Source organism: Brachypodium distachyon, chromosome 4, assembly GCF_000005505.3.
Source record: "Brachypodium distachyon strain Bd21 chromosome 4, Brachypodium_distachyon_v3.0, whole genome shotgun sequence".
Lineage (NCBI taxonomy): Eukaryota > Viridiplantae > Streptophyta > Magnoliopsida > Poales > Poaceae > Brachypodium > Brachypodium distachyon.
Genome location: NC_016134.3, coordinates 39,852,514 through 39,868,779, shown reverse-complemented (window position 1 = coordinate 39,868,779; position 16,266 = coordinate 39,852,514). Strand labels below are relative to the sequence as shown.

The following is a 16,266-nucleotide window of genomic DNA, read 5'->3' as shown; positions in this document are numbered from 1 at the left end:
ATATTTGATATGTCAAAAGAGTCAAGTCTTGGATCCAAGGATGCACACAGTGTCAGAAGCTCTGTAATTTGAACACCAAATTGATTATTGAGCTCCACCACTTGTTGATCTATGGCAACGTTGAACACATCTACTTTATAGTGGTGAAGTGTTGTTGTGTTATCATGCTTGTTCCGAGACTTAGTCACATCAGCATACCTGCAAGTCGTATTGTATAAAAATATGAGAAAGTGTACGATAAATAGAATGCAATAGAAGACAGGCGGAATTAAAGAGACATACTTGTTGTTCAAATCTAGGATATCAATCTCATGCTTCAGACAAAAAGATTTAACCTCCTTCATAAGAGGTTCCCAACCATCTTCCCTTAGCTTACCAATAAGCGCCTTGGTGTTTGAGACAGAATTTAATGCATTCAATATGTCAACAGATTTCTTTTGGAGTATTTGACACAAGACATCTGTTATCTTCATAATTTTCTCCATGAGGTGCAGAATAAAAACAAAATCAAAAGAGATGATTATCTTTAGGGCTCCTGCAGCATCTCCTCTAGAATATTGTGAGACGGAACGATCCGTTGCTATACTCCTTAGGACTGCAATTGTAGCACAAACATCTTTCGCAAGCTGTGAATTGACTTGAAGTGAGAGCTCCATCTAGTGTACCCTGGTCTCTGTAAAAAGCCTATTTGATTTGCCCCTTTGCCTCTATCAAGCTCTCCCAATTCAATTTCACGTGCAATCTCAATAGCTTGTTTTGCAAGTAACTCATCATTGCGTTTAGACGACGCACGAACCACATTTATGATGAAATTTGCATGCTGAAAAAAATTGTGCACATCAGGCACTTCTCTTGATGCTGCAACAAGAGCCAACTGTAACTGATGAGCCATGCAATGGACATAATATGCATAAGGGCACTCGTTCAGAATAAGAGCCTTCAGTCCATTCCATTCCCCTCTCATGTTGCTTGCCCCGTTGTATCCTTGTCCTCTGATATCTTGCACATTCAGATTATTATCAACAAGGACAGCACAAATTGCATCCTTCAGAGTCGATGCAACTGTGTCTTTTACATGAATAACATCAAGGAACCGCTCCTTTATAAACCCTTCCTTGTTAACAAATCGAATGACCAATGCCATCTGCTCTTTTTTGGATTCATCTCGAGTTTCGTCCACCATTATACAGAACTTGCTAGTACCAATTTCTTCTATAATATTTTTCTGCACTCTACAAGATAGTAACTGAAGAATTTCTTGTTGTACCTCTCCAGATGTGTACTTAGCATTGCGTGGAGCATTTTGTAGGACAACCTCATTCACCTCCTTGTTATACAAAGCCAATGACTTTATCAGTTCAAGGAAATTACCCTGATTTATGGATCCTGGAGATTCATCATGGCCTCTAAAAGCACAAGCTTGGAATGTTAACCACCTAGTGAAATCATAAAAGAACAGGCTATTAGTACCTTGTTATAGATTTATACTACAACATATGAAGCTGTAATGTTGGACAGTACAAGAATGAAAAATATATTTCTTACTTGATGGAATCAATTGTAACTTTAAGCCTTTGCCTTGCATTTCCAATCATTTTTGCAGATGCTAGTACAATCGCCTTGTCGATATGAGTCATACTATTTTTCAGACTATGAAACGATCGAACCGAAAAGTTATGAGCAGAGTTTGAATCTTTGCCCATGTGAGTTAAGAAAGCACAATTTTTTCCAGCATTCACCTTCTTCCAGTTCGAAAATCCATCGACTGTGAATGTATCCGAGCCACATCTACCATTTGGCTTTCTTGTGAAGAGGAAACAAGGCAGGCAATATGCATGATGTTTAACAAGTGAATACTCTAGCCAAGGAAAATTAGTGAAATAGCTATATTGGAATCGACGACGATGTTCATTATACGGATAATTGGCCACGTATGGCTGAAAGGGGCCCTCTGAAATATAAAATCGACGAGCTTCTTCTTGCTTATCCAGAGGGAGTTCCCAAATCTGTTGGCGTTTATCCGGATCCCGTTCATATGCTGTACTTCCTACTCTAGCCTGTTCTGAAACTCCACCGATGCTACAATATTCTGATCATCAGTTTGCATATCAATTGGATTATCAGTTGAGTTATCATCTACAGATGGATGCTCTTCCTCAGATGGGTTTGCGTTTTCCTCTTCAGATGATACTACAATATTCTGAACAGCAGGAATACTAGAGCTTGAATTTGAAGCAACTGGTACTGGTTTGTACCAACATGATATTGATGGCGTCTTTCCAGACCATTGATTCTTCCTCTTCATCTATTAATAATAGGAATAGTTGTTGATGAATTGATGATTAGTTGATTACCTAATCATCTAAATAATTAAAGAACGAGCAAGTTACTTACCTGTACGTGCGTCCGGCTCCGGCCTCCGGCGACTCGATCAATCGATCGTCTCCCAAGCTGCAGTGTCCGGTCTGGTCGTCCGTCGTCTGGAGATGAAGAAGAACAGAGGAAGAGAACTGGTGACGGCAGGGAATAGATCGATCACGTACCGGCCGGATGCCCTGCTGCTGCCGATTACCCGATTCTCACGTAATCAGCCGTAGCGGGCACTTGTGGGCTTTTTTTCTTTTTCTTGGCCTTTTTCTGGGTATGTATTGGGTTAGCTACTTAATTAGTTCCGGCCATTAGCACCTTAAGTTCATTAGTTTAGCACCTTAAACTCATTAGTACTAGTATATGCACCGTGGAAATCTGTTGGGGAGGGGGGGGTGCATTGGGGGGGGTCTGACCACCGCCCCTGACCAAAACGGACCAGAGTCTCCGGCCACGAAGAGAGACAGGGAGAGAGACCTCGTCAAGAGTCAAGACCTCACCTGTACGTCCATCTCCTGATCTCCCTCGCCCGCGCGCGCGCCCGCCAACTCCCCACCAAACGCCCGCAAAAACTCCACCATTTCATCCCCCAAGCGCCGCTTTGCCCCGGCCCGCACTCTCACCACCCACCACCACCTGTTCAACTAGTCGCTCGCTCACATTCACCGCACACTTGCGCACTTCTACTCTAAGTAGGAGTACAACGCATCAACTGCTGCACAACCCGAAAGAATCAATGGCCATGGCGCTGCTTCTCGGGCTCGGGCTCGGGCTCGCGCTGCTCCTCCTGCTCGCGCCATCAACAACATCCGCGGCGAGCTGCGCGGCCGGCGGCCTTTCCGCGGGCAGCCGCACCTACGCGGCCTGCAGCGACCTGCCGCGCCTGGGCGCGTCACTCCGCTGGACGTACGACCGCGCCACGGGGGACCTCTCCGTCTCCTTCGCCGCGGCCCCCGCCGGCCCGGGCGGCTGGGTGGCCTGGGGGCTCAACCCGTCCGGCTCCGGCATGGCCGGGACGCAGGCCCTCCTCGCCGCCCCTTCCTCCTCCTCGGGCTCGGCCCAGTGGGCCGTCAAGACGTACAACATCTCCGCCTACGCGCTCCCGGGGCCCGGCCCGATCGCGTTCCCGGCGTCGGACCTGGCCGCGCAGCTCGGCGCCGACGGGAAGGTCACGGTCTCCGCCACGCTCAAGGTGGGCCCCGGCGCGGGCGTGCTGAACCAGGTCTGGCAGGTGGGGTCCTCCGTGTCAGGCGGGACCCCCGCGCCGCACGCCATGGGCGGCGACAACCTCGGCGCCAAGGCCAAGCTCGACCTGCTCAGGCAGACCACCTCCGCCGCCTCCGGCTCCAACTCCGGCAACAGCCTCGCCATGAAGCGCAATGTGAGCTGAGCTCCCTCTCCATCGATCATCACCCCTTTTACTTAGTACTTCCTAGCTTAGCCTCGGAATCGAACGCCTCGCTGACTAAACCATTTGACTCAAAGATTCATGGAGTGCTCAATGCCGTGGGCTGGGGGATTTTGCTGCCCATGGGGGCCATCTTCGCGAGGTACCTCAAGGCGTTCAGGTCGGCTGACCCCGCGTGGTTCTACCTCCACGTCGCCTGCCAGCTGACCGGCTACGCCGTCGGAGTCTCCGGCTGGGCCACCGGCATCAACCTCGGCAACGAGTCCGTGGGAGTCACCTACGCTCTCCACCGCAACATCGGCATCGCTGCCTTCGCTCTAGCCACCCTTCAAGTAAGTATCCAAGAGCTTCCAATCCAATGCTTGCTGCTTACTTGGTTGCCATTCTGAATTTTCTTCCATGCATACTTATGATGTTAAATTTTGTCCAAACTGTATTTTTTCTTCAGATTTTTGCTCTCTTCGTGAGGCCGAAGAAGGAGCACAAGTACCGGGTGTACTGGAACATGTACCACCACTCGGTTGGCTACGCCGTCATCATCCTTGGCATCACCAACATCTTCAAAGGCATGGCCATCCTCGGTGTCGAGCAGCGGTGGAGGACGGCTTACGTGGCCGCTGTCTTAGTCCTCGGCGTCGCCGCTGCGACCCTGGAGATTGTCACGTGGAGCGTGGCCGTCAGTCGGCGCAAGGCCGAGAGCAAGACCTTCAGCAGCGCCTCCAATGGGCACCCCATTTGAGATTATCGTTATGCTCTGGCATCTATCCGTCGTCCCTGCTTGTTATAGGTCTAGTGGGTTTTGTGATTTTGGCGCGCCTATTTTTGTACCGTGAGTATGTGTATATGCGTATGTACATTGGAATGTAGATTGACATGTAGCGAGCATGTGTTTGCGAAGGCTTTGTTTGCAGGTTTGCGAGATGTGTTCCATCAACATTCAGGTCAGTTTGATCTGTACTGTTCTTCTTGGAGAGCTTTTACAGACCAGTTGCCGCCGGAGCTCTGAAGTCTGAACATTGCCAATCACGGCGTTGAGCTGAGGCCACCTTTTTTTGCGTAAGTCGGGCGATCTGCTCCCGGTGGATCATGGTTGGTGAAGTACAACTTAGAAAGGAAGATATGGGAGCCGCAGGAAAAGACCATACTGTGTTGCTGTCTGAACTGCATACGCGCTGATTTCTTCCGTTTCCGAGGCATTGGATCAAAACCTTTTCTTCCTCCTTGTAAGGAAAGACCCGAGCCATTTTTGACAGGGCGAGCGGCTCGAAGTGCAATTTCAAAAGCTACTTTCGATCGGACAGCATTGGAATTCTAGGTAAAAAAATGTACTGCCACTGGACCCTGCTCATTTTGATCAGCACCGCTGAGGACAGTGCAAAGGAGGGATGCTCTTGCTCTATCCAGAAAGTAATGGCATGATTAAGGTCGTATACCATTATTGTTCTATATTCTTCTTTCTGGGATTGCTCTTGGAAAATGGGAAAGTGAAAAGCATAAAGTGAAATTTGCTTTGGTGCCACTTTATAATTTTGTTGCCTGGGATATCATCTACTGATTTATCCGGTAAGCTGGTGCTCTTTCGGATGGTGACGAGGGCTGGGGTTGCCTCTTGTTGGCTGTCGGCATTGATCGAAGCTAAGTACTCCCTCCGATCCTAAATTGTTGTCGAAATATTATATGTATCTAGACGCTTTTTAAGAATAGATACATCCATATTTGGACAAATTTGAGTCAAAAATTCAGAATCAGAGGGAGTAGCAAACTGTGTGAATTGCCAGCATCATCTGCAACAACTACAATATGCATGCGCAAATGTTGACGCCACTGAGCATACACACATCAGTGCATCAGATTCCACCTAATCTAACGAGGTAGCTTACCAAATACTTTCCCCTTTCCCTGTCAGCTTTCAATTGCCAGTCTGATGCTTTGTTTCATCGGCCAAGTGACTGCGGGAATTGGTTATATGAACGTGACACTTCATTCATTATGGTTCACATACTTAGTTTGAGTTGTACTCTGCCCAGTTTCCTTAAACATGAAACAAAGCTTTTAAGTGACTATCTTCAGTTGGTTGGTGTAGGGACTCTGAGGCAACCTGAAGCAACTGCAACTTTGCAAGTCAGAGGAAGAGTTGAGCTGTATAACTGAAAAATGTGCGGTTGAGGTAAAGCATCAACCAACAAGGGACGCTTGATATCTCAGACCCATATGTGTGCAGTAGAGCGAAAAACACCAACCATATAGAAACATAGTTATCTTTTATTTTATTTTCAAAGATAATAATCTTTACTCCTGTAAAGGTTTCAATTGGTGGTGGCAGCCCGTCTATCTCACATCCTCCCTTTTTTACATGCAAAGTTTTTTTTTTTTTTGCAAAACATGCGTGGATATTCTAGTAGACATCCTTTTCTTCCAACAATGCAAGAGTCAGAATTAATATCTACTCAACGTGTTGTTGCTCGCAAACAACTCGGAAAAACCAGGCAAGAGTTAAAACAAAACCAAAGATGTGATTGAACGCGGCAACAGTGACTCCGCGTGTCAGAGTTATCTAATTTGTTGATCCGTAGCAACTCAGATGTGTTTAACTAAATCAACAAGAAGAATCTTCACAGCTCAGGTGGTGCTATCGGTTACCAACTACATTGCAAAGAAAGCAGTCATTTGTTGTCTAGTTAAGCTGCATTCTTTGTGCGATTGGCATTTTGGCAGGTATTTTGGTTGATGGCTTGATGCCCATTTTGTCTCTTAGCTGACATTGCAATCACCTGCTGTGCTGCTGAAGATGTTCTATTTGGTGCCAGCTGAACCAGGGAACTTGTACGTGCAGAACGACATGTCCCGGCCTGACCAAATATTGCAGCAAGAGTGTTCGTCCGTTGAGCTGCATTCTGCCTTGTGGGATTGGCACTTTGGCAGCAGGTCCCTGATAGTCAGTTCTCACCAATCCCAGAACTGTCGGCTGTATTATCAACTTATCATTGCTTTGTACCTGGTTTCAATCTTGATATATTCGAATAAAACACTATCCTCCTTGATCCTGAATTCCTGATAGCAGTAGAACCATCCTCCTTGATCCATGTCACTTATTTCCGTCCCAAAATAAGTGACGTGGATTTGTACAAGAATCTATACAAATTCAAATCACTTATTTTGGGGCGGAGGGAGTACTTATTTCTCAAGCCAAAATTAAGGTAAATATAAAATTCACAATGAACCTACAACTGCACTGCTCTGATTCATGTAAGGTGACTAAAGCATAAGACATAGGACATCAGCAATAACTTGCATGCGATTTAATGTAAAAGCCTAACTAGTACTCCGTACTTAGTAACTACATCTATCGACTTGTAAGACATTTTGGCAGTCTTATAATTCGGAACAGAGTGTAGCAACAACTAAGAATTGGGACCATTCCTGCATAAGCATGACTTAGGATATTAAAAGGCCATAGTGGCGAAGAAAAGAGGACGGCCGTAAATGAATATTAAGGACTACTATTCTCATAAAAACAGTAAAAAGGCCAAGCTTTCAGGTAGATATACTTAATTCCAAACAAAAGGATATCGTCAAGGAATATTGCCCCTTAAAATTTACACAAGTAAATACAAAGAAATATATGCTCCATAATGCTTGTTAATATATTTGCCTAGTTCTTCTGGATCTTCAACAACATAATTCAACATTTCAACAATAATAAATTTGACATTTTAAACCAAAAAGACCTGCGCAACATAAACCTTTATGACATGTAAGTTGGGTCATGTGCATGACATGTGCAAATGTGGAAAACATATTTGTGTACTATGCATATCAGTTTCTAAGCCTTGACAAATACTCCCTCCGATCCTAAATTCTTGTCTCACATTTGCCCAAATATAGACGTATCTATTCTTAAAAGGTGTCTAGATACATGTAATATTTCGACAACAATTTAGGATTGGAGGGAGTAGAAGATAAACAACATAGGGCGCATCTCTTTTCTGAATAAATAGTGCTCCCTTCATTTCTTTTAGAAAATGGACAATGCGCTATAATTTGCTAGAAGCAACAGAAGATAACGTTATATTGATATGTAAAACCAAAGGTTCCAAACTAGTATTACAAAAGTTGAAATCCCAAACCTTCAAAAATCTCTGAAACTCATCTTAGGATCGTCATGCCTTGAGTTCCCCCGTCGTCCCCTGCCCCGGCTGCCTCCTCTCCCACGGGCTCTACCCCTACCTCTCCCTCTGCCTCTCCGCATAAAAAAGGATTTCCCATGCTTCATCTCAATGAGTGAATGTAACAGCTCATCACACAAGATGCAACCCTCATGCAAAGTAGCTCCATCTTCAAGAGGGGTAGCTTTCTTATTGAAGTCAACTTCAATGATAGTAGACTCACATGTTGAGCACTTCTTATCTGTAGTGGTGATTCTATGAGCGGCATGTGGGAGTAAGACAACACAGTTACACATATTGCAGAGAAGGCGCCATTTGGGCGCACTAACTGGATCAAGAATTAGGGTACCACTACACTCTGGACAAGCACAAACTCCTTGAGTTATCATTGATTGTTTGCATGTCGGGTGTGGGCAAAGGAAGCAAGGCATGCCAGCTCCTTTCCCAAGCTTGCCGGTGTCATCAAGCTTGATAGCACCAAAAAGTTTGTCGATGCCTTCGAATGGAGGACTATTATAGCAACAGGGGCATAGTGGGAAAGATTTTGCATCAGGGCCCACCATTGAGAACAGAAGCAACTCAAAACCATCAAGCGGGCAAATAATTTCCTTGTAAAGCTGGAAAGAATAGTCTTATCAATCACCTCAGGATACATAAACTGACGCTTGGCAGAACAAAGCATAGAACATTGCACACTTCTATGACTGATAATTGATGATAGTACCAAAGGTATTGAACATGAAGCACAGTCATAAAATATATTCAGCATAAAATACTGAAGTGGGGAACATAAAATAAAGCAAGACAATAATATACAACAAGTAACAAACAAAATATAGCAACTGATTATTGGGAACTGGAAACTGCAAATTGCAGGAGATCAACCAGTCTATATTTTACTGTCAATAAAATATCTATGAGGGCCTCTGTAATAGCATGTTCTTTGCATGATTCTGCAATAGTGTGTTCTTGTGGGAAGTGGTTCAATTCAACATGCTTGACCAAACACCCAATTTACTCAGAAACAAGGAAATAGAATAATAATAAACATGAAATTCACCCGCAAAAAAAACATGAAGTTCAAGCAATCACCTTAATGGTACCATTCTGGGGAAGATAATAGACCTCCTCACAAGTTATACAATACATTCTCATTGGCTGAGTGGAAATATATTTCATATACCGACCACATTTTCCACACTTGCTCAATAGACGCCCAGAGTCTGCCAGAGGTGAAAACTGTGCTTCAAACAACGCATCCATGTTTTCAATCTGCAAGTAATGTAGCTCATTATAAGCAACTAGAAGAACATGATACCAGCAATCACGGAATAAACTCACTACCTTTGTCAATCACTATGGCCGTAACTAAAAAGCAATTAGCAGGAAATGCTATGAAACTGTAGTATCTCAGAAAAACCATACCTTGCAGTTGTACTTTAACTGAAATTAGGTACGAGTAACATTTTTTGTGTATGGGTTACACGAGTCGCTCATTACTGCATTGGAAATGCAATGTGAAGAGGAAAATAAGCAAATCCAACATGGAAGTTTATCGTTGCCAGTCAAATGATTGACATTTGCAAAGTTCGTTGTGCTTTACATTGTAACTGAGGACTTGCCACTCCAAAGACTGAAATTACATTGGCAAATCATCAAGTGCCAACCATAATAGTTCTTGAAACCTAGTCTTAACTAGCGTGTTACCGACAAGTAAAGGCCAGCCCAAGCAACTGAAGGCCAAAAGCTAACTCACTTACTCACATGTACAGAACTGAAACAGTTAAAACTAACCAATAGGGGCAATAAGAGCTTTCGGCTCCTCTCATGCTGTCCCGATGAATTTTGGTTGATACAAACAGGATGGAATACTGAACAGTGTTTAGTAAGGCAAAATGAAGTTAAATCTGAGAGTCATGAGTTCCTTTTTTTTAACAACAGCAACCTACAGGTTGGTGGCCAGCTTAAGCATATGATAAAAACTGGGGTCTACGAACACATCTCCATATGTGAAATTCAAGAAAGTACAGAAACTCTTCAAAAGTTTATGCTTGATGTGGCTTTCAAAAAGGCTTGATAACCCAATCAGCTAATTAACCAGACTTTTTCCGATAAATATGCAAAGGATGCTGGATGTCGGGGCCTCAGGGGAAATTATATAACATATTAACATAATAGACTACCTTCTTCACAAAGTAAGAGTACTTTTTCATAAACTGCTGAATAACATGTTGAATAACTTGAAGATGATCAGCTTTGCCTTTTGCAATTAGAGTAATCTGTTGCTCAATGAAGCTTCGAATATCTGGCAGGCAGAGATCAGCATCAATACACTGATATCCTCTTATCAAAGTAGTTCCCAGGGCAGTTGGTACTAATCTTCTTCCAGAATTTACCTTCAACAAAGAAATATAGATGCAATTAGGCAATTATATATTTACATATTTAAGCATAGACATGCAGTGTAAAGGTCTGCTCCATAAGATGCCGATGAATATCGGATATAGAAGACTTCAACTAACCTGGACATAATTACGTTCAGAAATGTTGTTTATATGCACAGGAATTGATGCATCTGTGCCTATGCCATTCTTCTCCATGAGAGAGATCAATTCACTCTCACTAAGATAATCAGGAGGTGTGGTGCTTCCCTTAATGAAGATTGATAATTTGTCAATAATTTCATATCCAAATAAAAAGATAAGCTCGGGTGATGTGCGCTAACTCATAAACCTTACCTCATATATGTCAACCTTATGAATACTAACAGTGTCTCCATTTTTAAATGTAGGAAGATTATTCTCGGCCACAGCAAGCCATGGCATAATAGATGTAAATCCTTTCGAAGTGACTCGATGGCCAACACAACGGAAAATCTCTCCACCTGAAGTGAACTCAACTGCAGTCCTGAAAACCATTTTTCCAGAAAGAAAGATATTAATTTACTAAGAGTTCGATTGAGAATCAATAGTGCAAGAGCTGGAGCGATATGATCACATTACAAAATAATAATACATAATTTTGAGATATCAAGATCAGGAATAATGCATGAGATGCCGATGGGACAAAGATACATATAGTTTAGACATTTCTGACATGACCATAATGCAAGCATGAATAATCTTGCACTGCACTACCTTGTATATCTACAATCAGGACTGACGGTGCCAATAAAATGCTGGCATATGTACTGGTACAGCCTCCACGCATCAGTTTCCAAAGCTTCCTCTGATGCTGATCTCATTGGAGTAATTGGGGGATGGTCCCCAGCATCATGACCTTGACGAGGCTTAACGAAACCAGCATCCATTAAGGTACGGATGTTATTAGACCACAACGGATTATGCACTAGCGCAGAAAGCACACTTCTAAAATCAAATGACGCAGGGTATGCAGTGCTCTCTGTACGCGGATAACTGCACAAAGATAATTATTAGAACTTCAGTAGCAAATTGGAAAAACTAACATTATTCATCAACTAATTTTTTCAGCTGTAGTAAAAAACTGTTTGTAATTCTGGCAACAATCTACACTCACAAGTCATAACTACAACAACTTTTTTTTTGCGGGTAGATAGCTACAACAAGTGAACTATGGATTTACAGAATTTACAAATTATCCCATGTACTGTATACAGCATTATAGAGAGTAGTACAGCCCGTAGATGAGGCCTAAAATATATCTACTATAACACAATTCACAAAACTAACACTTCAATTCTTGACCTTTGACTAAGGCCAGAATACATGTCTACATCAGTTCAAACAAAATGGTCTTAGGGTTGTAGGTAAACTTCTAAGGAGCACACAGCATCACTACTGTTCTAGTTGTAAGACGAGGATAAGTCAAACCACCTACAATATTTTCCAATTAACCAAATTACTTACTCCCTGCGATCCAAAATAAATGTCTCAGTTTTGAACTAAGCCTAGTTCAAAACTGCGACACTTATTTTGGATAGGAGGTAGTATTTGGTAATCCTTTTTCATAGCGCCAACAGATAGAATGAATCATTGTATATGGTAAAGGCCATGCCAACTTCAAATTAACTAACATTTTCCATAGAAAAGGGAGACCCATTTCTGAAACCTGATGTATCCTTGAGTGTAAAGCCGTTCGGCCATGTGCATAGCTGTCTGGGGTCCAATACCTAGCGCACTCGATGCAACCTGATAAGAGCAATATTCATTAAACTAATAGAATGAAACTCAATTTTAAGCATACCATAAGCAGTATCAAATAGATGCCCTGGTCCACATATTATGATTACTAGCACAACACCCATGTGTTGCTATGGAAACAATATGTGTGTTAAGAAAATGTCCAATTGATGTTTTATGTCTTATAAAATTGTTGTGTGGTCTGAAGGTGATGGACCGCGGCCACTGATTGAGATCTTGATAACAGTAAAGACTATCACCCAGATCATATCCAACAAAACAATCTTGGTATTAAATTTCACTCATGGTCATCCTAATGTAGAAAATGCAGTCTGTACGGACTACTATAATGTTGCAATATCAGTCAAGTAAGGTTTTAATGGAAAGGAGCAAACATGAACCACTTAAAGATAAACACAAAGTGCACTTTGTAGAAAACAAAGTGAAATGGCAATCTTTACAAACATCACTATCCAATGAAGTATGTAACTTAAAGAAAGAAAAATACTGCCAGTCATAGCTATGGGCTATGGCACCTTAAGCAAATTCACTGTATTAAGACCAGATGGGCGAGCTTTGCACTCTTCCTTCACAGATATATCTGTTACTATTAGAGTTCCATCATTGGCTACCATCTTCTGGAACATTACAGTGACCTGCAAAATTGAACCATGAACTCAGTGAGAACACGTGAAATGACAAATTCAAATCACTAGGTACGGGATCTTACATCGAAATCAAAGAGTTTCTTCCTGTCCCATTCTAGCTGTATTTCATCACCATCTTTGATAACATAGGTTCTCAAAGACCAGAATTTCTCTGGCTTGAATGTGTTAATTTGCTGATAGCGCTGTACACAGAATCCAAGTGTAGGTGTTTGACAAGGACCATACCTAATTAAGAAAATAGAAACAATTGTATGACCAAATTCTACAGAAGATTACTAAAACAGAGGGACCAGTTAAAGCATTTAGCAACAGAAAAGTGATTGGAAACTGCAATTGAAAGCTCCCCATTCAAACTCAGATGAATTGTTCAAACACCAAAAGCATACAAATGATACTTTTAAACATAAAAACACTAACAAAACCATACTTGCACTGTCAAAAATTAGTTGTGTGAAAAGCAGACCAATTGATAAGGTGGTTACCAAACTAAGAGATTGGGCAAAGGAATTTAAATATTGTCATATACTCCCTCCGTCCCATATTAAGTGTCACAACTTTGTCTAGATACGCATGTATCTAGACGCGTTTTAGTGTGTAGGCACACACGTATTCAGACAAAGTTTCGACACTTAATATGGGACGGAGGGAGTAGATAGTTATGTACAAAACCTGCAATAAGTACTTGAAGGAGTAGATAGTATTTGTTTTGTTATAAATAATTAAATATGAAACTGGTACCAAATTTTATAGCTAAAGGGAGATAGAGAACTCACGAAATGACTCTAGAGTCGAGATTTCCATATTTTCCTTGAAAATATCGGGTCTGAAATCGAGTAAATGCTACTCCTACCTTCAAGTCTATTTCTTGGCGAGCATCCACAGATAGTGCCTCATCTTTGTTTGGCAACACAAGATTATCCATAGCATTCGATATGTCTTTCTCGGTTACAGATGAAAATTTGGCTCGGAATATTCTTCTGCCAACCTCATTTTCAGGAATCCCAGTGCAATTAATTACTGCAGGATAGGATTGGCATTGTTATTACATTGGTCAACTATGAGATAGAACATATCAAGCCGTCTATATGTAGAAATCATGAATGAAAATTCCGTGCATCAATTACATTAACACAGATAAAATCTCATGTACACCAAGTAATTTTCAAGAGTTACATAGAACTGTATATGTTCATTGGGAGAAAGAAGAATTAAGTATAGCTTGGAGAAATCAAAGCAACCTAATCGACCTAGTAGTTAATTCAGTCCAGCAGCATTTCACCATCTGAAATTTTCTGAATCTTGGTCGAGTTGTTTGAACTTACTGCTTTCTAATTTTATAGAGTCCAGATTGTAGAAAAACAAACATCTAATAGAGTTCTTTGTACGGCACCTAAATTTCTGGTACACAACTGGATAGGACCACATGCACAGATGTTCCAGAACAGGATACTATACCTTCATAGCAAATGTTTTCTCCTTCTCGGTCGCAGTCGAGCCAAAGTATTAGATACGTGCAGCCTCGAGCTTCCTGGGCTAGATGCCTGCGGATATGAACCTTCATGGGATCCATACATCAGTTTGTATTTAGACATGGAAATGACACTCATGTGACTAGTGTTTGTGTGTTTGCTTTCATAAAACTTAAAAAGAGGCAGTTCAGTATTTCACCCACCATTTACTTTACATATTTATGCAGTACAAAAACAGGGAGTTTTTTGTGGTAGGGTGAGCCATTTGTCAATTTCGGTTCTCAAAAAACTAAAACGTACATCAGAAGGCCAAGTAAACACTTTTGACTCTGTTTGATGTAGAGTTAGTCGAAGTTGTTCTTATGTAGAGAAAAAAATTGAACAAGATGTCCGTGGGTGAGCTAGTGCCATCTACAGGTAAACTAGAACTCATATTGGAATATGCAATATTTATGTAGAGTTAGTTGAAGTTCTTAAACTTCTGACTGTTTGATTACTTGAGGCTGCTAACTAAGTTGTATTCTGTAATCAGAGTAACTATAGACAAATGCATTACCTTTGGATTGCACTCAGATCTCAGAACTGGAGCATTAAAAAGGTCTACTGGATCAGTCCCTTCCCAGTTTTGATATGCAGGTGGAAAATCTACACTGCACAAAATTTGAAATCAGATAAACAAAATGCACACCCAAGGACTTGGTGTCCAAGATTAGAATTGCACTGAGTAGCTGCAACGTCTGTTCAGCTAAAATGGAACAAATAATTAAACATTTTGTTTAAAGTAACAACTTTGCAAATATGCAGTGGTCAAACATCTAGCCATGTCTATAAATACCAGCAGTGACATACAGAAGGTGTGTGGACATGAATTCAGATGCATTGCATAGTTCACAATTGACATGCATTAGAACTAGTGTATCAAGTGATGCAATTGTAACAAAAGCTCTTGAAATAACTTAAGAAGAAATGCACGACCTGAAGACATGTCCAATGACTGATGTCACTCTGAAAAATGCCTGAGAACCCTGAAACGTCCCATCAAACTCGTGGACATCTGTACTTCCCTTCCGCGTAGACATCTGCCCAAATGTTAACAGTTTTGAAATGTGCCGTGAGCGCGAAATCTTAGAGCAGCAAACATTCATATGCTTTCAAACCATCCAAAATGTGCATAGCTCCTTCATGCCGGAAGTGATGGCCGGTTCACTAGTACAAAACACTTTGCAATAAGTTTGCTTATTTGCAAAATGGGATCCTTGATTTACAATGCAGTGGAAGCAATACAATCAGTTCTGTTCCAGCCCTGGACTCTCCCTGGAGCTACTCTACTGAGAATCTGAGACAATGACTTCAACTACTTCTAACACAGAGCCATTTACATAGGGCTAAACTTGATCCGAGACCAAACAAACTATCCACACAGACTATGCGAACCAAAACCTCTTCCCCAACACACGACCTTTGAATTCGAGCCAAAACCACTGCCAAATTTGTCACAGGGAAGCAGAGATATCACGGCCGAGAGAGGATTCAGCGCGGGGCGGCGGCGAGGGGGGAGGAGGGGGGGTGGGGCGCGGGGCGCGGGGGAGGAGGGGGGAGGCGCGGGGGAGGGAGGGAGACTTACGCGACCGCCGGAGATGGCGGAGGCGATGGAGAGCGCGATGCTGGGCTTCTCCGCGACCTGCAGCGACGGCGAACCGAGCGTTAGAAGGTTTCGAGAGGTAGGGTTACTGCGGCCGCCATTACCGACGGCGCGGTAACGTGAGCGGCAACGGTGGCTGCTGAAGTGCTGATGCTGCTTACCATCAAAACCTTGGGAGCCATGGCGACGGACGGAAGAAGAGGAGGATGCAGAAGAGCAGGGAAAGAGAGCAAGGCTTTCAGTGGGTTGGATCTAGCCGTTTAGGCCGGCCCCGAGCCGACTGTGTCGAAGGCTTGAAGCAAATTGGATACGGGACATACGGTATTTCACTACTTTTTCAGTCTCTTAAAAATCGCCCCGAAGGCCCCCAGCCCAACAAAAAAGAA

General features: G+C 42.5%; 3 protein-coding genes across 5 annotated transcripts; 1 reads left to right on the top strand and 2 right to left on the bottom strand.

Moving 5' to 3' along the window:
• Positions 1-589: 589 nt before the first annotated feature.
• On the bottom strand, positions 590-1,762 carry LOC100839332 (zinc finger MYM-type protein 1-like). The gene is made up of 3 exons (XM_010241114.1): positions 1,740-1,762; positions 1,546-1,650; positions 590-1,436 (listed from the first exon to the last, which is right to left on the bottom strand). The coding sequence occupies exons 1-3, from the start codon at positions 1,760-1,762 to the stop codon at positions 590-592; spliced, it is 975 nt and encodes a 324-aa protein (XP_010239416.1).
• A 1,027-nt stretch (positions 1,763-2,789) lies between these two features.
• On the top strand, positions 2,790-5,214 carry LOC100839027 (cytochrome b561 and DOMON domain-containing protein At4g12980). The gene is made up of 3 exons (XM_003576651.4): positions 2,790-3,748; positions 3,853-4,107; positions 4,224-5,214. The coding sequence occupies exons 1-3, from the start codon at positions 3,104-3,106 to the stop codon at positions 4,512-4,514; spliced, it is 1,191 nt and encodes a 396-aa protein (XP_003576699.1). The 5' UTR covers positions 2,790-3,103; the 3' UTR covers positions 4,515-5,214.
• Positions 5,215-6,952: 1,738 nt separating this feature from the next.
• LOC100836701 (DNA topoisomerase 3-beta) lies at positions 6,953-16,197 on the bottom strand. Of its 3 annotated transcripts, XM_024455124.1 has the most exons (16): positions 16,042-16,197; positions 15,863-15,919; positions 15,214-15,317; positions 14,795-14,888; positions 14,225-14,324; positions 13,543-13,786; positions 12,832-12,994; positions 12,638-12,757; positions 12,031-12,110; positions 11,079-11,357; positions 10,680-10,848; positions 10,464-10,592; positions 10,125-10,337; positions 9,034-9,213; positions 7,903-8,558; positions 6,953-7,518 (listed from the first exon to the last, which is right to left on the bottom strand). In XM_024455124.1, exons 1-15 carry the CDS (start codon positions 16,060-16,062, stop codon positions 7,905-7,907), a joined length of 2,607 nt encoding a protein of 868 aa, XP_024310892.1. In that variant the 5' UTR covers positions 16,063-16,197; the 3' UTR covers positions 6,953-7,518; positions 7,903-7,904. The 3 variants fall into 3 exon arrangements, with proteins under 3 accessions (XP_024310892.1, XP_003578369.1, XP_014757392.1); XM_003578321.4 differs by lacking the exon at positions 6,953-7,518 and having other exon boundaries at positions 7,758-8,558; XM_014901906.2 differs by lacking the exons at positions 6,953-7,518; positions 16,042-16,197 and having other exon boundaries at positions 7,758-8,558; positions 14,795-14,883; positions 15,863-15,890.
• Between the last annotated feature and the right edge of the window lie 69 nt (positions 16,198-16,266).

Bases quoted from the DNA above. Each gene is read 5' to 3' on its own strand.
- LOC100836701 (XM_024455124.1), bottom strand. From the start codon at position 16,062: ATGGCTCCCAAGGTTTTGATG. The intron at 14,325-14,794 runs GTAATGCATTTG...GATCCCATGAAG, and splicing joins GATCTGAGTGCAATCCAAAG to GTTCATATCCGCAGGCATCT. The intron at 12,111-12,637 runs GTGCCATAGCCC...TGCTCTTATCAG, and splicing joins ATACAGTGAATTTGCTTAAG to GTTGCATCGAGTGCGCTAGG.
- LOC100839027 (XM_003576651.4), top strand. From the start codon at position 3,104: ATGGCCATGGCGCTGCTTCTCGGGCTCGGGCTCGGGCTCGCGCTGCTC. The intron at 3,749-3,852 runs GTGAGCTGAGCT...TTTGACTCAAAG, and splicing joins GCCTCGCCATGAAGCGCAAT to ATTCATGGAGTGCTCAATGC. The intron at 4,108-4,223 runs GTAAGTATCCAA...TTTTTTCTTCAG, and splicing joins TCGCTCTAGCCACCCTTCAA to ATTTTTGCTCTCTTCGTGAG.
- LOC100839332 (XM_010241114.1), bottom strand. From the start codon at position 1,762: ATGGATTTTCGAACTGGAAGAAG. The intron at 1,651-1,739 runs GTGAATGCTGGA...ATCGTTTCATAG, and splicing joins GATTTTCGAACTGGAAGAAG to TCTGAAAAATAGTATGACTC. The intron at 1,437-1,545 runs GTAAGAAATATA...TGATTTCACTAG, and splicing joins GTTACAATTGATTCCATCAA to GTGGTTAACATTCCAAGCTT.